Source organism: Brachyhypopomus gauderio, chromosome 2 (assembly GCF_052324685.1).
Source record: "Brachyhypopomus gauderio isolate BG-103 chromosome 2, BGAUD_0.2, whole genome shotgun sequence".
In the NCBI taxonomy this organism is placed as follows: Eukaryota; Metazoa; Chordata; class Actinopteri; order Gymnotiformes; family Hypopomidae; genus Brachyhypopomus; species Brachyhypopomus gauderio.
Window position 1 is genome coordinate 19576574 of NC_135212.1, and position 22120 is coordinate 19598693.

The 22120-nt window shown below is 41.0% G+C and overlaps 2 protein-coding genes and 1 long non-coding RNA gene across 4 annotated transcripts; 1 reads left to right on the forward strand and 2 right to left on the reverse strand.

The window, feature by feature from the left end:
- Window positions 1–2646: 2646 nt before the first annotated feature.
- Window positions 2647–10518, reverse strand: yif1b (Yip1 interacting factor homolog B (S. cerevisiae)). Of its 2 annotated transcripts, none has more exons than XM_076989805.1 (8): window positions 10334–10518; window positions 9440–9660; window positions 9088–9192; window positions 8100–8178; window positions 7787–7844; window positions 6730–6885; window positions 6412–6505; window positions 2647–3379 (listed from the first exon to the last, which is right to left on the reverse strand). In XM_076989805.1, exons 1-8 carry the CDS (start codon window positions 10374–10376, stop codon window positions 3224–3226), a joined length of 912 nt encoding a protein of 303 aa, XP_076845920.1. In that variant the 5' UTR covers window positions 10377–10518; the 3' UTR covers window positions 2647–3223. The 2 variants fall into 2 exon arrangements, with proteins under 2 accessions (XP_076845920.1, XP_076845928.1); XM_076989813.1 differs by having other exon boundaries at window positions 2661–3379; window positions 10343–10516.
- Window positions 10519–10630: 112 nt separating this feature from the next.
- Window positions 10631–19783, forward strand: LOC143491115 (uncharacterized). Its single transcript, XR_013125089.1, has 3 exons — window positions 10631–10662; window positions 11990–12499; window positions 19020–19783. It is a non-coding gene; the product is annotated as an uncharacterized LOC143491115 (long non-coding RNA).
- LOC143491106 (HHIP-like protein 1) lies at window positions 10961–21241 on the reverse strand. Its single transcript, XM_076989825.1, has 9 exons — window positions 20607–21241; window positions 17133–17779; window positions 16429–16572; window positions 15122–15450; window positions 14806–14932; window positions 14424–14569; window positions 13547–13628; window positions 13184–13266; window positions 10961–13046 (listed from the first exon to the last, which is right to left on the reverse strand). Exons 1-9 carry the CDS (start codon window positions 20892–20894, stop codon window positions 12013–12015), a joined length of 2880 nt encoding a protein of 959 aa, XP_076845940.1. The 5' UTR covers window positions 20895–21241; the 3' UTR covers window positions 10961–12012.
- Window positions 21242–22120: the final 879 nt, after the last annotated feature.

Genomic DNA, 22120 nt, shown 5'->3' on the forward strand with positions numbered 1-22120 from the left:
CCTATAATGGGAATATGTGTAAGCACACCATTCTTCAACATAGCAGCACACATCGTGATGTTTCCTTCCCGTTGGCCTGGCACATCAATTGTGGCCCTTTGGTCAATGATGTTTCGACCACGCCTTCTGCATTTTGCAAGGTTGAAGCCAGCCTCATCCAGGTATATAAGTGTGGAGTGGTTCCCTTGATTCCAGCTCCACGATACGCTACAGCACCAAAGGATTAATGAAGCACATATAATGTTCATTTTGGACAAGAGTTTCAGCCATAGCCATGTGTATCCGTATGTATAAAGGTTTTACCTGTACATACTGGTACTGTAGCTCCTTCACCTTGTCATCATTTCTTTGAGATCGAACTTTGTACAGCTGTTTCATGGTCATCTGCTGTCGTTTCAAACCCCAGTCAATAGTGGAGATGCTTACAGATGTAATATTACAAGACAGTCATACAAGACATCATACAAGACAGTAGTAAAACACTGTCTTGTACGATGGCTTGCTGGATCTCCCTCAGCCTTATGGAATTATTTGCTATGACCGTAGCACATATGGCCTCGTCTTGTTGAAGTGTGAAAACGGGACCTTTGCCACTCCTATGAGCTAGTCTTGCAGTCCTATATGGTATAAGAAAAGCAAGACATAAGAATGAATAACATTCAGAATGTGTCACTGTGTAGCATTACAGCAGAGTGCACATTTCTGAATTATATACCTGTTTTCTACAAAATGTTTGAACAATTGAAGGCTGTTCTTCATACATTCGGCTGTACCCGATGACCAGCTTCAGCCATTGTGAGACCATGGTTTAAAACATGGTCTACAATTGTTGCTTTATTTCATCTGTATTTCATTACAGGTTCATGAGATGCACCTTTGGCCTATGTATGAGATCACTGGATGATCTAAATGTTCACAAATTCCCTTAACTGAAAGCCAAGACTCACCTGAGAACTATTTAATCAATTTAGGATAAATTACCACAATTTAACAAAAACTTTTTAAAAAAGACAATTGCCCGTGACCATTTGCAAAATGTACAAAAGCATTTGCAAAATGTGAAACACAATGAGAAATGCAATTATGATGTGCACAAGTGACAAGGAGATGTGGTGATTTAATGAACAGTTTTGAGAATTTCAATTCTGATCTGACTGAGAAAAACTGTAAAAGTCCTTTAGCTTCAGTGACATACAAGTTCAAGAAGTCATGAAATTTCAGCTAAATTTGTTGTTGCTAGTGTGATTTTGCAAGCCTTCGTAAGGTCTGCTAGAAGAGTCCTTCTCCACTGGTGCAATGTGCTTTTCACACCAAGTCAGATTCATTCCAACTGGTGGGGGACCTAGAGACACTGAAGATTAGCTGGTTTCATAGTGAAATTCTATCCAGTTCTTCTCAGTCTGGAGAATCACTGCTTCCTTCCATAACTCTGGCCTATATAAACTTTTTAAAAGGGAAGTATATATATAAAAAAATATATTATATATATATATATATATATATATATATATATATATATATATATATATATATATATATATTAGGGGTGATATATATATCGCTGATTCGACTATAGTCAACTATACCCCCTAGTCGACTATGAACGTCATAGTCGAATGTACCATTCTAACTGCATGGGGGTGCCCAAGGATGTGCTAAGAATTAGTTGTTACATAAAATGTCTTTGTTTTTGTTATATATAGCCCTTTGTCAAATAAAATCATCCTAATTTCTGTTAATAAATATTTTTTAAATGATGTGTGCGCATTAACAATAGGCATCTTCCTTTCTACACATTAATAAATCACACCCTGCAGTTGTACAATCCAAATGAGCAGAGGTGAACACGCTACAGGATCAGCATCTGCTGAGATTATAATGGCTACAAGTATTTTGAAAAAGAAAGATTAATCAAACAAAGTGCAAATTATGTCATCAACATCTTTCATTTTGCACGACAACAACCAACCTGAACATTTAAGTTCAGCCGTTTGTTGTTTCAGTCGTGTCGTCTCATCAAGTAGCCTATAAACATTTTTTGTTGTTGTTTGCTTTTTAAACCCCGTTACTTGAACCCTTACTTATAATTTTTCTGTTGTGTGGCATTTTTTTATATTTTCAGGCAGGCACATTTTATTTTTGACATTTTGCAAAGTGCCGGTCTGACAGTTCGATATTCGCACTGTGCACTGACGGTTAATGTTCTCTAGCGTTTCAAAAAAATAAAATAAAATAAGTAAGTGTAAAAGTGTGTAATTAACATTGTATGCAAGCTACACAGGTGTGCATGGCTGTGCTAATTATTCTTTCCCAGACACCAGCATGGCGTCTACTGTATACAGTTGACTAGCCTACTTTGCTACATTCTAAATCCTTATCAGTGCAAACAGCTCTGTGCGGAGCAGACAAGAATTTAACTGTGGTTAGTATAAGTTTCTTCTATATCATTTCTCCATTATTTTGTAAGGAAGGTTTATAATTTATATAAGGAAGCAACCAAAGGATCCTGTTCCAATACTGTGGCACACCTAAATTATCTACTGCAATATTTAAAGAGCAATATTTAAAGAGCAATATTTACTGTCCCAATAAATTTAACTTAATCACCAGACAGAACCACAGCAGTTTTCATGCAATGACGACTCACTCTTCTTGATGAATTGATCTCAATTTTAAGGGAAGACGCAAGTAATTGTTTTCACTGGTTTTACTTGCAAAAAGGCAGGACCTTTTCACATTCAGTCTCCATTCTTTAAAGCATTTCAGAGTGGTTACAAAACAGAAAAATCCTGTTTAAAATCAGTTGTAGACACAGACATGAAACAGAGCCAAAAACAAACCTATGGTGGGAATTTTGCTTCAGACTATCTGGGCACTATCAAACCGTTCAGACTGGCTCAAAGGGACTTTCTGAGAAATGACTGACTTTTTATACACATATTACACATTGCTTTAAAATATTAAACAACTGCACTGTACATCATACAAAAACAAAAAGCAAAATGACTTCTAGAAACATACATAAAAAATGAACAAGGTCTGCGATACAAAAAACAGCTTGGACAATTAGTTACTGTTGTGCTGTGAGGCCTTCAATGCGTGTCCATTTTATTGTTTTATTGCATCTGTGCAGACGGATCCATCTCTCTGTATTAGGAACAAGTGTCTTGTTGTAGTGGTGAAGTGCTTCAGGAAGGCCTCTCTCCCCGTGTACTTCCTACTCTTATCTGACCAGGTGGAAGGTTAACCAGTACATGAACACAGGCTGTGCAGCAGCGATGGCCATCGTTAGGTACATACGTAGCTGATTCTTCGCTCCACGGACCATCACGCCCTCGGCAGCTGCCTCAGACAGAATTTTTAACCTCAGTGTTCGGATCTGCAGTGGTGTGGAGAACACGTACAGTCAGCATTACATGGTCATGGAAGGTTGCTCAGCATTCAGTGCTTGCTATACAGCTCAACAGTCTTCATGTACCTTAACCCAGCATTCAGCCTATCCTATCCTAATGCACATACGCTGTCTAAGGAAATGAGTGCTCCTACACAGCCATTGGCTTGATTTTGTACAATGTGATATGAAATGCAAAAAACAACTCAACCACCAGGTAACAGAAATTGTTGGATTTGTTAGAAGAATATGTATTATGAAGAACCACACAAAATAGCTTTGAGGGAATAAAAACAGAAATAAATGCATTTATAAATTAATAATCATAAAGGCTCCACTGGAACTGAAGGCTTAAGGCTCAGACTACTCATTAAATAATGTCTACTGAACATTCAAGAAAAATCACTGGCAGAGAACACAGAAGATTCGACCATGAAACTCTTTTTTGCTGATCCTCGTAAATACACCAAGAAAAAGAAGATATGAGAAACCAAAAGGGACCCTGACCTTTTCCAGTAGGTATGTGTGTAACTGCATCAACATTTGTCAAACCGAAAGCTTATCACACACACAACATACATGGGCACGCTTGAACATCACCAGGGTTGCCAAGATCTCTTGGGTTGCCAAGAGTGAGATTTTTGGGGGGGGGGCTTCAGGACTTTGTCACGTTTGGAGCACACTACGAGCTCTGTTATGTACGCAACTGTTGTTTTCTAAGTAAAAAGTGGATAAACTCCATTATCAACACTCGTTAAAACGCCAGTGACCTGCGCTCACCTTTAGGAAGAAGAGAACAGACAGTGTCAGTAGTTTTGAAGCCCCCTCAGTCGTGTGCGGTGCCTTTGCTGCACCTCGTATGTGGTTTATTCCAAAACGTGTGACAGAACACTGCGTCTCACCAACGAGACTCAAAGCACAATCACAATAGCACAGATACTTCATGCCGCTAGTCTCACGTTTTCTACTACGCCGGTTTTTAAAGTATTAGCGGCTCGCTAGGCTTGTAAACAAACCGCGCACCACGAAGATGTAGCAGTGTTTCGCCCTCAGAGTTGATGACCGGGCCACGACACAGACCGTTAGTGCAGGTGAGTGCGGACCGGCTGGGGAGCCCCAAGAAACCAGGCAAAGAGCCACCGATGTTGGACAAGAAGGCCTGGCTTTCAGTCTCCGCTCTAATTCATCCCAAAGGTGTTCTATCGGGTTGAGGTCAGGGCTCTGTGCAGGTCAGTTAAGTTCATCCACACCTGACTATGCCATGTCTTGCTTTATGCGCTGGTGCACACAGTCATGAAGAGGAAGGGGCCAGCTCCAAGCTGTTCCCACAAAGTTGGGAGCATGGAATTGTCCAAAATGTCTTGGTATGCTGAAGCATTCAGAGTTCCTTTCACTGGAACTAAGGGGCCAAACCCAGCTCAAAGTTTGGATGTCTGTAGTGATTGACTCTGCAGAAAGTTGGTGACCTCTTTGCACTATGTGCTTCAGCATCCGCTGTCCCCGCTCCGTCAGTTTACGTGTCCTACCACTTCATGACTGAGTTGCTGTCATTCCCAAATACTTCCATTTTCTTATAATACAGCTGACAGATGACTGTGGAATATTTAGGAGTGAGGAAATATCACAACTGGATTTGTTGCACAGGTGGCATCTTATCACAGTTCCACGCTGGAATTCACTGAGCTCCTGAGCACGACCCATTCTTCCACAAATGTTTGTAAAAACAGTCTGTATGCCTAGGTGCTTAATTTTATACACCTGTGGCCATGGAAGTGATTGGAACACCTGATTCTGATCATTTGGATGGGTGAGCGAATACTTTTGACAATGTAGTGTACATACATACATACACAGACCAGCACCAAACTCCATAGCCAGAGCCAATGATCAGACAAGTGGCAGTAATTTCTCCATGGACAGGGCAACATCAACTTGGTGTTTCCTTTATTTTAGCTTACTTGACTTCACTTGTTAACTGATAAACATGCCAGAGTGGTGAAGCAGGGAGACCACTAGATCAGGGGTGTCAAACTCATTATCACTGCAGGCTACATCAGCATAATCGTTGCCCACAGAGGGCCATATGTAGCTTATAAATGTAACTACTTCTTAATGTTAAATAGCTCTGAATTTATAACTTATTCAAGTTACAAATATATTTGCATAGATGTAAAAAACACATGTTTGCTTGTTGCCATAAACATAAATCCTTTTAATTTGTTAGGTTATGAAACCCACATTACTTCAATCAACAATCAAACTACCCAAGTGAATAAAGAAAAATAAAGATATCGCATTTACTTTGTTCAACACTCGAAATATCAAATAACTGTGAAAATAACAATTTTGCTTCAAAAACGCTACCTCTGAAAAAGACTTCAGCCACAACAAAACTAGCTTTTTGCCGTTTGTTTGTGGTTGTGGTTTCGCGAACACATTCTGTTGCTATCACAGTTTGCCTTTTAATTCTTTAGCAAATTGTTGTTTTTCTTGTTACCTAATTTTGTCATACTTAGCTCCATGTTAGGTCGCAAAATGCCAATGTAGATTGTACTTTTTCACAACCGCCACCGCTTCATAACACAAAAGACATACCCATTTTTCTCCTTGAAGCATAAACATGTATTCGTTTTCTCATCTTTCTTGAAACACCCTTCCATCTACATCGATGTTTCACTTCCTGGACAATTTGGGATCATTATCTGTATTTCTCAATTACACTTATTGGGAGAATCGCATCGATGTCGAAACACTGCAGTGTCGATATGCAGTCACTTCGTGGGTAACATAAATGTAGTTTTTGGTCACTGCACGTATTTGACTTTGTTTTTCTTGGACATGTTTTAAGCTCCCGCGGGCCACATAAAATGACACGAGCCTGGAGTTTGACACCTGTGGACAAGACTATTTATTTATCTGTGGCCTCCAAACTATCTATTTAGGAATTGGTTGAAGCGTGAAGGCCATTTTGTAGTGGAATGTTAGCCAACATAAAATCACGACAGCCACCGAGTGCTCACCATGAAGATGAAGATGGAAGCACAGCACCACAGCAGTGCGAGGTAATATCCTGTTTTTCCAAACAGAAGCCCAGCCAGCACTCCTACGATCATTCTGAGGAAAAAGCAGTTTGGGACAAGCCCATTAATGGAAGATGTGTCCAGTGAACAGTTCAAGGTGCTAAAATATTCCCATGCCATGTGTCCTCACTCTCAGATGAATCGTGTGATGAAAGTGCCCAACTCTGGTCTAGTCTGACATTCTGAACCCACAGCCAACTTATGATCTGAGACATTACAAATAAGTATCAAGTACGTAAACCGATTGGGCCGCCTTACCCAACATATTTGTATCCTGAGAAGGCCACGAGGTCTATGGTGGTCAGGTCTGTGTTCACTGTGACCAGGTAAAGGCTCAGAAGTACAGCAAGCACTTCAATAATGAGCCAAACCAGAGCTGAGCTAGCCTGCATGCCCAAGATCTCTGGAGAAAACCTGGATGGACAGACAATCATAAGAAAACTTATCAATCATATCATAAAGAAACTGCTGTCATAAATCATAAAGAAACTGCTGATACAACCGAATAACCTGCAATTCATTCCATACAAAAAACACATGTGTTTTGATCATTAGTTATAATGCTGTGAGTAAGTCTACGATGGTCAGGTCTGTGTTCACAGTGTTCATGTGTTTTCATCACTAGGTATAATGTGATGCCCTGCACAGCTTGGCAGTTTCACCAGGATTCATGAGACCATGATACTAACCCACTGAACTAATGAAACAAACAGAATCGCTACATGCAAAAATGGTTCTGCTCTACTGACAGCTGTACTTTACAAATAGTACTTACACTAATGCAGTGCTAACACACGAATAAGCTAATGCCTAAAAGTTGTCATGGGTGAAGAACGTGCAGATAAAAGGAAAGTGAAGTAAACGTATGTCTCCAACGTTTTATGAAGTGTTTACTGGACATAATGAAAATGTCCACGAAAGTGCATTAACCACAACAAAAGAAGCACAGAAAATGACCAACAACAGCCAAGAAAACTAAACAGGCCTAAATGATAGTCAACATAAAGACATAACAACCATGAGCTTGTGTGAACAACCATGAACAAATGGCTTTTGCACAATACCTTAGGGAGGTGTGATTGTACATAAAGAAAATGTAACAGAACAAACACAACAACAAAATCCATGTGCACCAACAATGCCAGCAGCTGACACTGTTACACTTGTGCATTAAAGCAAAGTATGCATTATAAAGATTATCTAGGCCTATCTAAAAAAAGACCTCAGAAATAGAACAGTATGCAAGTTTCCTAAAATAGAACCAACACTCACATAGTGTAACACACTGTCAGAAGGAACATATAGCACCTCTTACCGGTTCTGCGTGCCCAAGGCCAATCCTGCCACCAGAATATATGTAATAAATGCCATTGCTGAAAGGAAAATCGTAAAATAAGGCATATATCCCATGCATTACACTCAGTAAAGATAATAAACTCATCTAAGCAATGCCAGCAACTAATGTCAGTGTGTTATGTTCAAATACACTCTCACAATTCACAGCAATAAGAACTTAGAAAAAACTCTTCTGTTCTGAACTTAAAGGATGTACTTCTAAATGTGTATTAAGAGGCCTCAAACTACCATTCTAATCACAATGACAAATTACTCAGGACAACATGATTTACCAGGAATATACAGGTCCGGAGCATTGACATCAAAGCGTGGTGCAACTGGAGTATCTTGCTGGTAGCTCACCTCCCAGTTCTGTGGTGACACACAACAAAAATAATACAAACCTAACATTTTAATTGTGTCAGTTAAAAAAAAAAAAACATCTAGATATATATGTATCTCATTCTGTCCTTTAAAAAATTTGCATAGATTTTTGTGTACACATTTAAACAAAAATAGTAATTGACATTCACCACCAAAGTTTTGTTGTTTCTAAAGCTGTTTTTCAAAATCAATTTTTATAGTTTTTAAACTATAAATAGACTTCCAGCAAGTCAAATGTCAACTTCTGCCATTTCACTGATTAAAAAGCTGAATGGAAAAATAAGCCACCTTTGTTAAATATGTATGGAAAAAGTAAGTAAACATAACCATTCAACATGGGAAAGGAATGAAAATAAAATGGTTTTGATAAATGGCAAGTATAAAATATAAAGGTGCTACCAACAAAATACTCCATGTCCTAACCAGATCTGCTAAATTTCCATGACTGGGACCAACTTTTTAAAACTCAATGGCATTCAAGAAATTCCATGATCCATGGTAACACTGCATAAAGTACATTGATGAATTTAAAATGGTCTGACAAATTGATCAACAAAAGACACTGAATTTAATACATTTCCATATAATGCACCTAAATCTGGCAAATAAAAAAAAATTCTAGAAGCTATCAGATGGAAAGCAAAAGCAGGGATTCAGTTATTTCAGGCAATATATAATTAAATACTAAAGCAAGTGCAAGTCAAAGTTAAACATTTCAGAAATCAACAGCTGCTGATTATGGAATGCTGTGCATTGCTACAACTGTGTATATTCCATTTCCAGAAACCATTTCAGTTTTCAGTCAGTCGACTGTTAAGTGGCAGGAGCAAGTTTGAATGCCAGGCCTGTTACACCAGAGTGTGCAACAGAATATGATAGACAGTACATCAGTCTTACCTCATGCATATAGGGGAAAACAAGTAGTCCAATCTTCTTGCCAACGTAAAGTGTGTCAACAGCAAAATAATATTTCAGTTTGGAGATAGGGATGAAACGATCAAGCTGTGAATTCAGAAAAAGATTTAGTACCGAGTAATCATGAGGGGGAAAAAATAAAAGGGTCAACGATAAAGTCTCACTCTGTCAGACATGAACTGTATTGTATCAGCCTCCCACGTGAATAGTTTCTAACAAATATGCACAAGCTTTTTCAAAGACGACGTTCTTTCGCGAACAAGCTACAGCGTTGTGCCTCCTTAGACTCTCTAGTGTGTGTGTAGATGAGCCTTTCCTTATATACGTCACTTACATTTTTGTCCATAATTTCTTTGCCCTGGCTGGCTAGACTACTCCCGTAGGCCATGGCGAGGTTGGACATGGGGTCAGAGAGGAGGGTCTGGTCTGTGTAAGCCACTGGACCTTTGTTCATGCCACCAAGTCCAGTGCTGTGTGGCCCAGCACTGGTGTCATCAAAGAGCGGACTGGGTTCACTGGAATCCATGGTGGGACCCCTCATCCTAACATGTGATTCTGAAATACAAGACAGCAAAGTCACAGTAAAGAATCACTGTTACTCGAGCGTAGTTAGTGAAGTCAAGTGTCCAACATCTTCATCTACCTATTTACACCCTGGAACAATACAGGGAAAACATAACGTTAAGGAAATCAAGATCCCATAGTTCAGTAACGGTAGGGCTGAGCCATAGATCTATTGCTGCTACTACTGTGGCGAGAAAATGCATTTATTTTGCCTACATTTGCTACAGACAGCGTTACATTCTTATGATATTCATAAACAGCTGTAGATGGAGCTACAGATTAGAATTACAGTGTTTGGCCATAACAAGTCAATTCAAATTAGCGAGCTGTGGTGAGCAGTGTAAATAATTAACAGTACAAATTTAAAAGGGCTAGCTTGGCTAAATGGACAGCTAGCGTGCTTACTAACGAACATGGAGTGTGTTTTCAAATACGTTAGCTAGCTAGCTCGATTTAACCGACAAAAGGTTACGTCTCCGTGAGTAGTTACAACACAAAATCAGCCTCAGCTAGCAGCTCAGAGACGCACGCAAGTGTCAGTTGGTGAGTTAGCTGGTTAGCTAGTTAGCTAGCCGAGACCAGGCGCTCGCGGGCGTATAGCGGCGGCTATGTGTGCGAAAATGAAATTATCCAAAGAAATCACAGTACAAATAATACAACGTACGTAACTTACGCTGTCTGAACCCACTCTCTTGTCTGTATTCCATAATTTCGTGTGTGTCTGAACTTCCCCGACACTATAAATATTATCAAACTTTAACAAATATTACCACAGCAAATGTTTAGTAAAGCCATTCATCTCCAAGCTACCGGCTTTCGTTTCCTCAACGCGACCGAGCGTAGCTTACGTAGCTTACGTCGGGCTTGCGTGCGTGTAAGCGAGAAACGTGACCAAAAGGGGGCGTGGCCAAAGGGAGTTTTGACCAATAAAAAACGACACTTGATGATCAGATAACGGTACAGTAGGGTGAGCTGTACTTGTGGTGCCTCATGGTAAGTGTTGGTGAATTAGTTACAACGCTAGCTTTGTTCTTCTAACTTCTTTGAAGAAAGGGTCTTTGTATCTTACAATTCACACTTGTTGTTATTATAAACGATACGATAGTTGTCCCATATCAAACTCACTTTCAATTTTAACAAAATACTGAAGATGTTTTTTTTGTATTTAAATTGTTCAGTCTGACTGCTCAGTGTGTGTACCTTGGACTTTTAAAATAAGTGCATTTGATTTGGCTTGAAGGACTAGTTTTTAGTTTCAGTTATGCAAGTAACAAGATTTTTTGCTTAAGATCTTTATTTCTACTTTTCTTTTTTACTTTTAATACAACAAATAATGTCCAGCATTTTTGATAATTATATTTACTACACTTAAAACCCACTTCATGTAGATTAGTACAATTAATTATAAACATCCAAAGGACACTTACAAGAAAAACATACAAACAAAAAACAGGTATTATAAGTGGTACAGCATGTCGACCTTGCTTATGGCTGATTAATTCTCTCAGTAAATTAATCATTGACTAATATCCAACTGTTTGACTTTAGAGACTGATGAAAGGTACTTTGTTCTAGAGTATGTCTACAGTGATTAACCAAAGCTTGCATTAGTTTCTATAATTTTTCAGATTTGTGAAATGAAAAATAAAAACCACAAAGCTATATAAAAATTACACATAGCTGTAGTCCTACTCAGTACTATATGCATGTGCAGTGTATTCCAGAAGAAGGTGGCAGATTCATACAGACTTCACAGACAGTGTGACATCATGACCTGTGAGAACTGCAGCCTTTCTCATATTATCCCCACTGTTATTATACCAGTGTTTCAGGCAGCAGTTAATCATGTACTTTTCTAAAAGATAATGGTTTCCAAATCTAAAATGACAATCTGTCACCAGTGACCACAATTTAAACCTAGATTAAATTTAATCCTGCTGTGTCTACAAACAAGTAGATATGTTATCTGCTATCAAAAGGGTTCAGGGTTCAGATGTGAAAATGAACAGCTTACACTTAAAGCTTACACTTTTTCTGTAAATGTGTTCTTCTGTAAACCCAAAACATTAGACATCTGAGCAGTCTTATTCAGAGATGATCAACATCTCTTTTTAGAACTAAAAGCAACACAACTTCATTGGTATTCTTTATTATCACTAAGTTGCTTTTCAGTTTATTTAAATTACTTTAAAAAACCAACACCTGAAAGAGTAACTTTAATCTCTGATGTCTTTGCAATCATAGTAAATCAAGATTAACAAACTGACAGCAAGAATGGACACTGACACAACTGTAATTGTTATTCTCCTCTGTTCTCCAGCCATAAAAAGTTGGGGAGAGTTGTCACTCGACACCGTGCCCCTCATAGCCGCACACAACCCCGACGTCCTCTGCGTGGGAGCAGTTGTGTTTGCCTATTTTAGCATGTTTGCAGTGCAGCAGTGTCCTTTCAGTTCCTTCGCATTCGACATCATCCAGGAGGATCCTGAGACCACTTCCACCTGATCCCAGTTCAGCTCGCTTGGCCACGTGCACAACCCTGGCGAAGCCCATCTGTCTGCACACCACTTCTGCTGCCCTGCTGTTGAAGAGGTCATCACACACTGTTCCCCACTCACCTTGCACGAAGATTTCCACTCGTCCACGGTCTGGCCGGTTATCTGAGCTGACCAGCCTCACCTGCCCTTGCCGGGACCTCCTGCGACCTGTCTTACCCTGGCGGTTCCCATGATTTCTGCCCCTGGCCCTCTTATGGGGCTTGTTTGATGGCTGGTCAGACCTGCCCTTTGTACCCTCCTGAGACTTCTCCTGACGTTTAGGGAAGGTAAAGGTAGGTTGTGTTTTTAATGTGGGCTTATAGGATGGAGTCCAGTATACTGGGATGGGAGTGGTCATGGAGGTGGTCCAGTTCTTCTTGGTATTGCTGCCAGTGTGTGGTCGTTTAGTGTGTGAGCGTGATGGTGGATGTGCCCTGCGAGTTGTGGCTTGTGATACTGGGGGTCTGGGTGTGTGTGACCAAGCAGGAGCCTGGCCTGATCTACCCTGCAAAGTGGTAATATATTCTGGCCTCACCGTAGTTGTCTGGTCCAGAATGGGCTGCATGGTCATAGCTGGCATCTTCTGTCTTCTAAGAACATTGTGGCTTGTTGGTGCTGGTCTGAAGGTTGGCTTTGGAGTTGGAATGTGCGATTTTGCAGTGGGTGCTCTGGGCTTATAAGTTGGTGCATGCGATTTTGGCATTTGTGCAGGAATCCTTGGCATTGCAGTGGGAGGTTTTTTTGCAGTTCTTGTTATGTTCCGTGATATTGGTAAACGAGCTTTAGGTGCTTTGGTCTTTGGTGGTGCAGTTGTTTTAGGTTTTTTATTGATCACAAACTCTGTAAAAGGGAAGAAAGCAGATGAACTCTAAAGCATTCTAAACTTTTATGTTGTTAATGGAAGAAAAAATAGACAGAAGCAGTGACTTATGTTCCTTTATGGAAAAGAAAATAACAAGCTTGTGCTTGTATCTTACCCTCCTTAGGGTGGAACTGAATCAGTTTGCCCTTTATGTGAACCGGAGTGGGTTTGAGGGTGCACTTGCCTGGAGGTGCCCTCCTAAAGGGTGTGAGATGAAAGTATTTAAGTCAGCTCTACAAAAAAAACAATTGTGGTTGCATCGCTTTAATGAAAAGAGGCTGAGGGCATTTCTATTGCAGGGAAGATCAAGGAAGATCAAATGGCTTTCTGGTTAAATCTACTCCCACTCTGCAGGTTTGGGTGCAGCAGTAAGTAAGTGGAACACTAAAGGTTTGATGTAGTAAGTGTTTGAAATCTAACTGCCCACTGTTAAGATACAGTTCACTGTCCTAACGGTCACAGTACTCTCTGAATGTACCTGGATGGGTCCACTATCTTATACACCACTCCTGCTCTGGCTGTTGCACTCGCCACTCCTGTTGCTAGAAAGTAGAGCTCACCTATACCAAAGGGAAAGAAAGGAGGAAAAACAGGAAAAAAAGATTAACAAAGACAGGAAGGTACACAGGAAAGACACAAAAGAGCCCCCCCCCCCCCCCCCCTTATTTTTTACAGGAGCATAAGTTATATCTCTGTTCTCTCTCACACAATTCATGATATCAAGGAGACGTAAAAAAAACAGTTAGAGACATAACAGTTACTGCACTCATCTGAAGCATTTCTTTAAATCAATCAGGAAAACAATTTACACTTATTTTTTCATAACATAACATATAAAACTTGTATATATAAGTTTATATATATTATATATAATATATATATATATATATTAAACCAGAACAGATACAATGGAGCTGATTATGTATGGTCCTCAGAATCCTCAGAATGTTTCCTAGTGGAATTAATGTGGTTTTTTACTAGTCTATATAGGGAAAGAGTCCCCCTCTCTTTTGGGAAACTCACGTGTAACATTTCCCCAAGCAAGTTCAGAGCAGCTTGTCAAATCCACAATAAAAGTCAGAGCAAGGGCATATTAAAGAGCTATGAAGAGACCCCCCTAGAGGTAAATCACTGTAATTACACTGCATCATTCACCATGAAATGAACTAAGTCTTTAACTAACCTAAAAGGGACAGAGAAAGAGACATATGTTTCAGCTTAAAGAAAGGTACAGTAATAATTCTGTTAGTGTGAGGATTTGGTTGTTCTGAGCTGTTCTCATAATCTAAGATGAGAAATCTTGATCTCCTGATGATTCCTACCTATACACACACAAACCAAGTGTCCGAGGTTACCTGCCTCATCTTCACCAAAGGATATGATATACTTGTAGTAGCTGTTGATCAGTTTGGGGAAGTGGCATGTCTGGTCTGTGCCCATGCATATCTCTGTGTAGTCCCATTTTCCAGTGTCTGTGTTCTCCTTTAGAGACATGAGTCGTCTAGGGTTATGATGTCAGACAAAAGTTATGATGTCAGTGCTTAAAAATAAACACGGTTAAACTGTTTCATGATGATAAAAATGATTTTGTATTGTTTGGAAAACGGTAATGCTTATAATTTTGAAACTTTGAGGGACATTATACATGTTTATTCTGCAATTAAACTGTCATTATCATTTGTTTATTAAATAGAAAAAAAAATTAAATAGAGAACAAAGACAGTACAGCCTCTGTACCCGCTCATAAAATCTCCAAAGATGTAGAGACCATTAAGATTTGGCATCTGACAGCCCCTGTAGATGTAGCCACCAGTTACTGATTTTCCCAGTTTATGTGGATAAGCAAAAATAGGTAGAATATCATCTGGAAAATGGAGCAAAGACAGACCTCTCAGTCTGGATCTAGACATATCAGCTGGACATGTGGATATCCAGCAGATATCTGCAAGCCTTTAATGAAACAGCTAAGCATGTACCTCTCTAAAGTCATATCCGAGCCAAACATCTGTGGTACATGCAGTATAATTAAGACAATATGGGAAGACATGCTTACCTAGAGAAGAGTTTAGACACAGTTTATTGTCATAGCAGGAGAACCCCTCCTTTGCCCTCCATCCATAGTTACCACCTTTTTCAATGAGATCCACTTCCTCGAATTTGTTTTGGCCAACATCTCCACAGAACATGCGTCCACGTCCCCTGCTTGTGATTGGGTCTCCTCTGTCGATGGAGCACCTCCACATGTTTCTGACTCCGTAGGCATAGACCTCCGCCTTTGCATCTTTGTCATCGATGAAAGGATTATCTGATGGGATACTATAGGGGGCACCGTCATCATTGTTGTCTACATCAATTCGCAGGACCTTGCCTAAGAGAGTGGACCTGTAAAATGTACGCAGACATAACTCATCTATGTACCAGAAGAAATTTTATCAACTCTAAAAAAATATTTTTGCACACACATGCTTCCTGAGGGCTAACTGTGCCTGTCAGTATTTAACATGAATATGCACTCTCTCTCATGAGCTCCTTTAAAATTTTACTTTGTCACAGCTACTAGCTACTACTACTAATTACTCCTAATTACCTACTAATACAATCTACTTCATATTCAATGCCACACACCTCAAACCTTTGAGTTAGAGTCTCTAAGACCCTGTAGGTGTAGTTTGCTGACGGAAGACATTGTGACTTCAGTGCCTTGAAGCTGTCACCGTGCACCACAACGAGACATTTAACATGTAGTCTCCATATTGCAGCTTTGGATTTTATCCACCATACTGGCCACTGACTTCTCTATCTTGGCACCAAGGTTCTAAAGCCATAGTCTGTGCTGTATGGGTATGGAGGGGTTGTTTCTGAGGGTAAACTATGAGCTGTACTGTTTCAGAGTGGTACTATGCCACTCTGTAGACTCACCGGGCACTGCTAGATCTCTTTCTGCCAGTAGTGGAACACAGTGAGCTAAAGCCAAGGCTAATATTTTGAGCCTCAGGGTAAATGTTTGCCAAACGCCATGGAAGCTGAGCTAACATATAGCCATTTTTTCCTTCCAAAAGCCAAAAGTAAATCAAGGTTTTCTTGACTTGCGCTGAGTATTTAGAAATGATCACAGATGAACCTGAACATATGGTAAATAATGAAGATTGTTTTTGGTGGCATTTTAAATAGGTAAAAGTGCTTCACACCTCTGCTTTACTCATTCACTAAGACTAACCAGAAGCATAATTTTCTAAAATATTAAATACTGTTCACACCTAATTTGTCTAAGGAGCAACACAGATCTGTGTTAGATAATTCAGATATGCGTGTGTATTTGTGTGCTTGCGTGTGTTGGGTGTCTGATGATAGATTAAGTACTTGTTTTGGGAATTCCCAAATTGGCCAAAGGGATCTCCTGCTCGGCCTCCATCTCCTATGAAGATGTAAAGATAGCCGTCCAGACCAAACAGCAGCTGGCCTCCATTGTGGTTTGATGCGGGTTCCACAACCTCCAAAAGAGTCCTGTCACCCAAAACAATCACTCAACCGCTGAACATCTCACTGTATAACCGTAGTGAAGCTTTTTTATTGGAATCATATCTCTGAAAACATCATCATCTGCAGTTTTGCTGGATAAATTATTGTTTAGTTGCAGATTTTAATCTGACACAAAACGGCACGCTAATGTATGAAACATTTAACTGGGTGTTACAGTCAAATGTTTGAACACACGTCGTTTTTCCATCACATTTTGTTTTTAAAGACCAAGCTTGAATTTGAGCCTCAGACAATAAACAGTTGACGTTCATATGTAATTTATTTCCAAAAAAAAACATGTTACTATAAAAATATATAGATTTTTAACCTGCTTGCCAACAAATAGCTTTTCTTTAGCCCTTGGCCAACAAATGCTCAACATATGTGGGATCATCTTCAAAACTATTCATCCCATGTGGCTGCCTCATGTCAACGTGTGTCTAATTTAAAGAGCCTACAATATAAAGTAGGTTCGTATCATTCCAGGTTTGGAATAATGTGTGTCCAAACATTTCACTGTGGCTACACAAGACACTCCTTTTCACCTCTCCGACGAGTGATCCAGCATGTTCACGTCCGCGTTGGACAGAGTGAACTCGCTGATCCGAATCCTCTCCTGCTTGTTGACGGACACCGAGTAGTACACGTACGCCTTCCTGACGGCGCCGAACCGGGGGTGCAGGGCGATGCACAGGAAGCCCCGTTCGTCCCCGGCCCAGGGCGACGTCAGCACGGCTTTCGTCAGGTTCAGGAAAGGCCTGTCGAGTCTGGATCCGTCGGGCAGGTACGTCCACACGTAGCCCAGCTGCTCCGCTACGAAGAACCGGTGCGTGCCGTCGTCGGCGTGCACCATCGCCACGGGGTTGCGCAGCCCGTTAACCACCTCCTGCAGGCAGAGCTGGAGACAGCCGTCGGGTTCGGCCTGGACGTTGCCCAGGTTGGCGTTCAGCTCGGCGCTGGTGAGGACGTTCGGGTAGCAGTACTCCGGGTCCTTCAACTCCAAGTAGTCGCAGAACTTCTCGCGGTCGTCCTCGATGGTGGCAGTGATGTTGTTGTCGGTCAGCATGCTGAGGCTGTACCGGCACTGAAGCCAGAAGACGGAGCAGTAGCCGCGACACAGGCCAGGGAGCTCCCGCATAGGGGTGTTCGCGTCCTCCGCATCATAGAGATGAGCTGCGTATGGAGAACACTCCTGTCGGAGCAGAGCAAACACACCTTACTTACTCGTGGTTATACTCAACATCTAAAGCAGCTTGAGCATAGAATCTCTTTTTGTACCACCTTACTCACGTACCTGGCATTTGGCATCAGAGACTCTGGTGGGTAAATGCTGATTTATAACTCACACTTTCACGTGGAGTGTTTAAGGTTTTACAAAAGCTCTGATTTTTTGGTATGTTGGAAACATTGCTACTTGCTTCATAAAAGGAGGCACAACTGAATCCCTTTTTTTCTTTCCCTCCCAGGTTTTTTTCTCCCCTCTCGTCTCATTCCTAAAAGGCTTCAGGAGACGTGCTCTTCTGCACGTCCTCTTTTAAGTCCGTTTCCCAGCATTCAGTTCAGCTGCTGCTGATGGCTACTCTCAGTCTATAAATATGTACAATCATATAGCGAGTCATGGGCAAGTTGGCCTGCCCAGGCCCTTATTACCCCTCAGCCACAACTCTGCATCCGTCACTGGGCTGGCCTCTACGACAACACCACATGCCTGCAACTCAGGCTGAAAATCAGCCCGAATGACTTTAAACAAATAAACCTGAACAACAGTGCTTTGGATTTACTGTTGCAGAAAATTAGCAGGGTTTCACACAGTTTGATATATACTGGCAAGATGTAGCAGAATGGAGTTCATTTTTTTCTATTTGCTTTTGACACTAATTCAATCTGAGCATTACCGTACTATGAGAGTTATTTAAGGTGCAAGTAATGTTTTGTGCTCGTTAAATGCAATGGAGTTATTCACTAGGCGTATTTGGATTATTATCTCATGCAGATTATTTAAACAGATGGGGTATAAAATTATTTAATAGTTTTTAATGATGTGGAACTACTAATGTACTCTATTTGTACTGCTATGTTTATTCAGTCTCACTACACATATGCATGAATGTACACTCCAAGTCACGTGCTCAGTTTCTACAGATCTTCTGTTCCTCTTTCCTTCCAAAACAATTGTCCCACAGCTCTGTAATTTACTTAACTCGAATAAACAGAAAAGAAGACTTGAGGAATCATTGTCCATTGCAACCAGTATTCAAGCCTTTGCTTTCAGATTGGATGACGCATAGTCTTGTGTCCACATCTCTGTCCCCTCAGTACGTCTCTTCTGCCTCTGTTCTGTCCACCTGGCTTTGTATCTCTTTGTTCTTTCAGACCCTCATGGTTCCCTATATACATATGCTCCCCTCTTTCTTTATGTTTACCTTGCATAGGTGGTCTGTAATTGGGAAACCAGTTCCGGATGTGATTGAGATGTCTGATCTGTCAGACTTAAATTGGCTTTTGCTCAGATTGGAAACAGATGGTGCCCTGATCCGAACTCTCAGCCAGCCAGTTTGGTGCGTTCCACTGGGGTGTTTTAAACATCAGCCTGCCTGTGTTACTGGGGGTTTGCACTGTTAATCATTCTGCCATGGTGAAGTAGGTATATCTGCATATAAACATTAGCCTGTGGGTATGAGAGTCATATCCTAAGACATAACAGGTACGGAGAGTTGTTGATTATTTTACACTTTACAGTTCAGAAAAAATGCTCTCCAGTATTATTAGTATTTCTCTAATACTTCCCATATATTACTTTCATATTTAAAATAAACAAAATAGTAGATGTATTTATGTTAACTGAGTGTATCTTCCAAGACCATTCATAAAGAAATCACATATTGTTAAGATAGGAGGTGATGAGATATTTTTTGTTGTTCACTAATTTGTTTGCTTGCTCGCATTTCAGAATTGCCTACAAGAGATTCACTGCTTTGAAGTACAAGGGATATATAATATAAGGAATTCAGTATGCAGTAAATCCTCAGTCAGTTGCTAATTCCTTAGCAACTTCCTATCTCTCTCTCTCTCTCTCTCTCTCTCTCTCTCTCTCTCTCTCTCTCTCTCTCTCTCTCTCTCTCTCTCTCTCTCCCTCTCCCATCCATATTCTGTCCCATCATGGCTCTTTCACTATCCCCATTGTCATTTAGGTCTACTGTTCTCCTCTCCTCAGACTCTCCCTCCGGGAGTGTGAGATATCCTCTGCCCTGCTCGGAGACGAAGAGGACATTTGGCTTCACTTCATTCCTCCACTGTGACTGAAGCAGTTCCCAGCAAAGGCCATTACTGAACAAAGCTTCTTCCTCAAGGTGGTCAATGAAATCAGGCTTTCACTGGGTCAATCACACGGCCTGTGGCGTTTCAGTGCAATGCACTGTAATGTAAAACACGGTTGTTCTGATTTCATTTTTCATTGAAATATATGACATTTTTGCTTCTGGGCAGTTTGGGTCAAAACGGTTTAACACCAGCAGACATGAAATATCTATGACTGAGATTAAAAAGAGCGTGCGGTCCTATAATTATATGTTACTATATTGGAATAATATAGTAATTACAATAAATTGTATATTTACATAACAAGATATATCAATTACAACATCATAGAAGGACTTTGAACCCCAGAGAGTTGTACTAGACATTTAACCTGTTGATTGTACAGCATCATGCAAGAATCTTTGAGTGGCCATGCCTATGCCTGAAAGAAACTATGACATCACACAAACAAAAGTGTATCCCTTTCACCACAAACATCACGTCATGTTTCAGTCCAGTAAGACATTTGAATTTGATTGTAAAATTGCTAAATCCAGCATGCCAATAAAAGCAATGGCACTTTCTCTTCAGTTTTACACTTGGCAGATTTTTTGCTTTTGAGGAATAAACCACAGGACGTGGTGCAGGACGTGGTGCAGGACTCCCTCTGGACCGGATGAGAGGGGTCATGTGGTGCTGTTTGGCCCGGCTCGGTGCCTTACCTGGCACAGAATGCTGTGCATGTACTTCCCACACGCCATGAACCCGGACGAATCAAAGTAGCCCATGATCTCGTAGAATCGGCGGGAAATCTGGGCGTCTCTTTCCTGGTCGCAGCAGCCGAACTTCGTGTACTCCTTGCAGAAGCCCAGGGGCTCCTGAGGCTGGAAAGGCGGTTTGTAGTCGAGGCACTGTGGGTGTGCGTGCGCCTGCAGAAGCTGAATCGTCACCAGCAGCAACAGGCTGGGGGTGCACAGGGGCCGGGTCCCCCGGGGCCTCACCGCACCCATCACCGAGAAGAAAAGGTCAGCACACGGGACGCCTTTAGGGCCCACTCGCTGTGCCCTAGCTGACTTGCTGGTGGTCAGTGCCGTTGGACATGTGCTCCGGAGTGAAGAAGGTAGACGGAGCGAAGCTGGGACAAGACCTTCTCATTCAACAGTCTGAGTAGCAGCCACGCATACACACACACACACAAGCACACACACCTACACACACACACGCGCGCACGCTTACACAAACACACGCCGCTGCTCCCTCCTCCTCCCTGCCTGTGTCTCCTCCTCTCACTCCCCTTCCTTCACTCTTTCAACCTTTCTCAGGCAGAGACATTCCTTCAGTCTGCGGCTGGCCTCTGTCACACACTTCCAGCCTCCCTCCCCCATTAACTGGACCTCTCCATGCTCTCTCTCTCTCTCTCTCTCTCTCTCTCTCCTTGCACTCCCTCTTTCCCAATCTCTCATTCTCTCTTTTTCCTTCTAAGTGTACTTTACGTGCTTCGTTCTGTTTGCTCCTTCTTAACTTGACAGTTTACACTGTGACCTATGGTTCTTCACATAAATAACTCACAGTTTACAGTACTGTTCTCAAATCACCAAGTGTCAGTACAAGCCAGTTTTTCAATACATGACGGTTTCAGAACATTATCTTTTCTGACGTACTTCTCTGAACTCAACTTTATGAAGTGGATTTAATTTATATGTTGTCTTGGTGTGGTTTGAATTCAGCCACTGTTGCCAGCGTGGATTGCATTTATCACCCACCATCAGTGGAGAAACATCTGCATCTCATTTCTGGGCTCACACGTATTAACACTTTCACTGAGCACGCATTGTTACGCCAGGTCTTTGTTGAGATTAACACATGAAGTGATGGAGGACAGATTGAAGGGTTAGGGTTAGAGTTAGCTTCCTTAGCTCAAGCTCTGAGAGATCACTGCAACAACTTGTCCGCTTTCCACAAAACGGCTAACGTCAGCAATTTTTCTTGAATAACTGAATGCACATAATACCCATCGTCCATCTGAAATGTGCTAGTGATTTATGATAGAGGTTGGAAAGACATAGCTGAACTAAGTCAGTTTTACTGGATATAGCAATCTATCACTAACTTTGTGTTCCATCAGCAATATGGTTACATTCCAAGATTTGTTTTCAATGTGCCATTCATCTCATTAAATTAATTATATGGAGTTTGTAGATTAAAATAGACAAATAAAACACAAATTTCCAGCCCA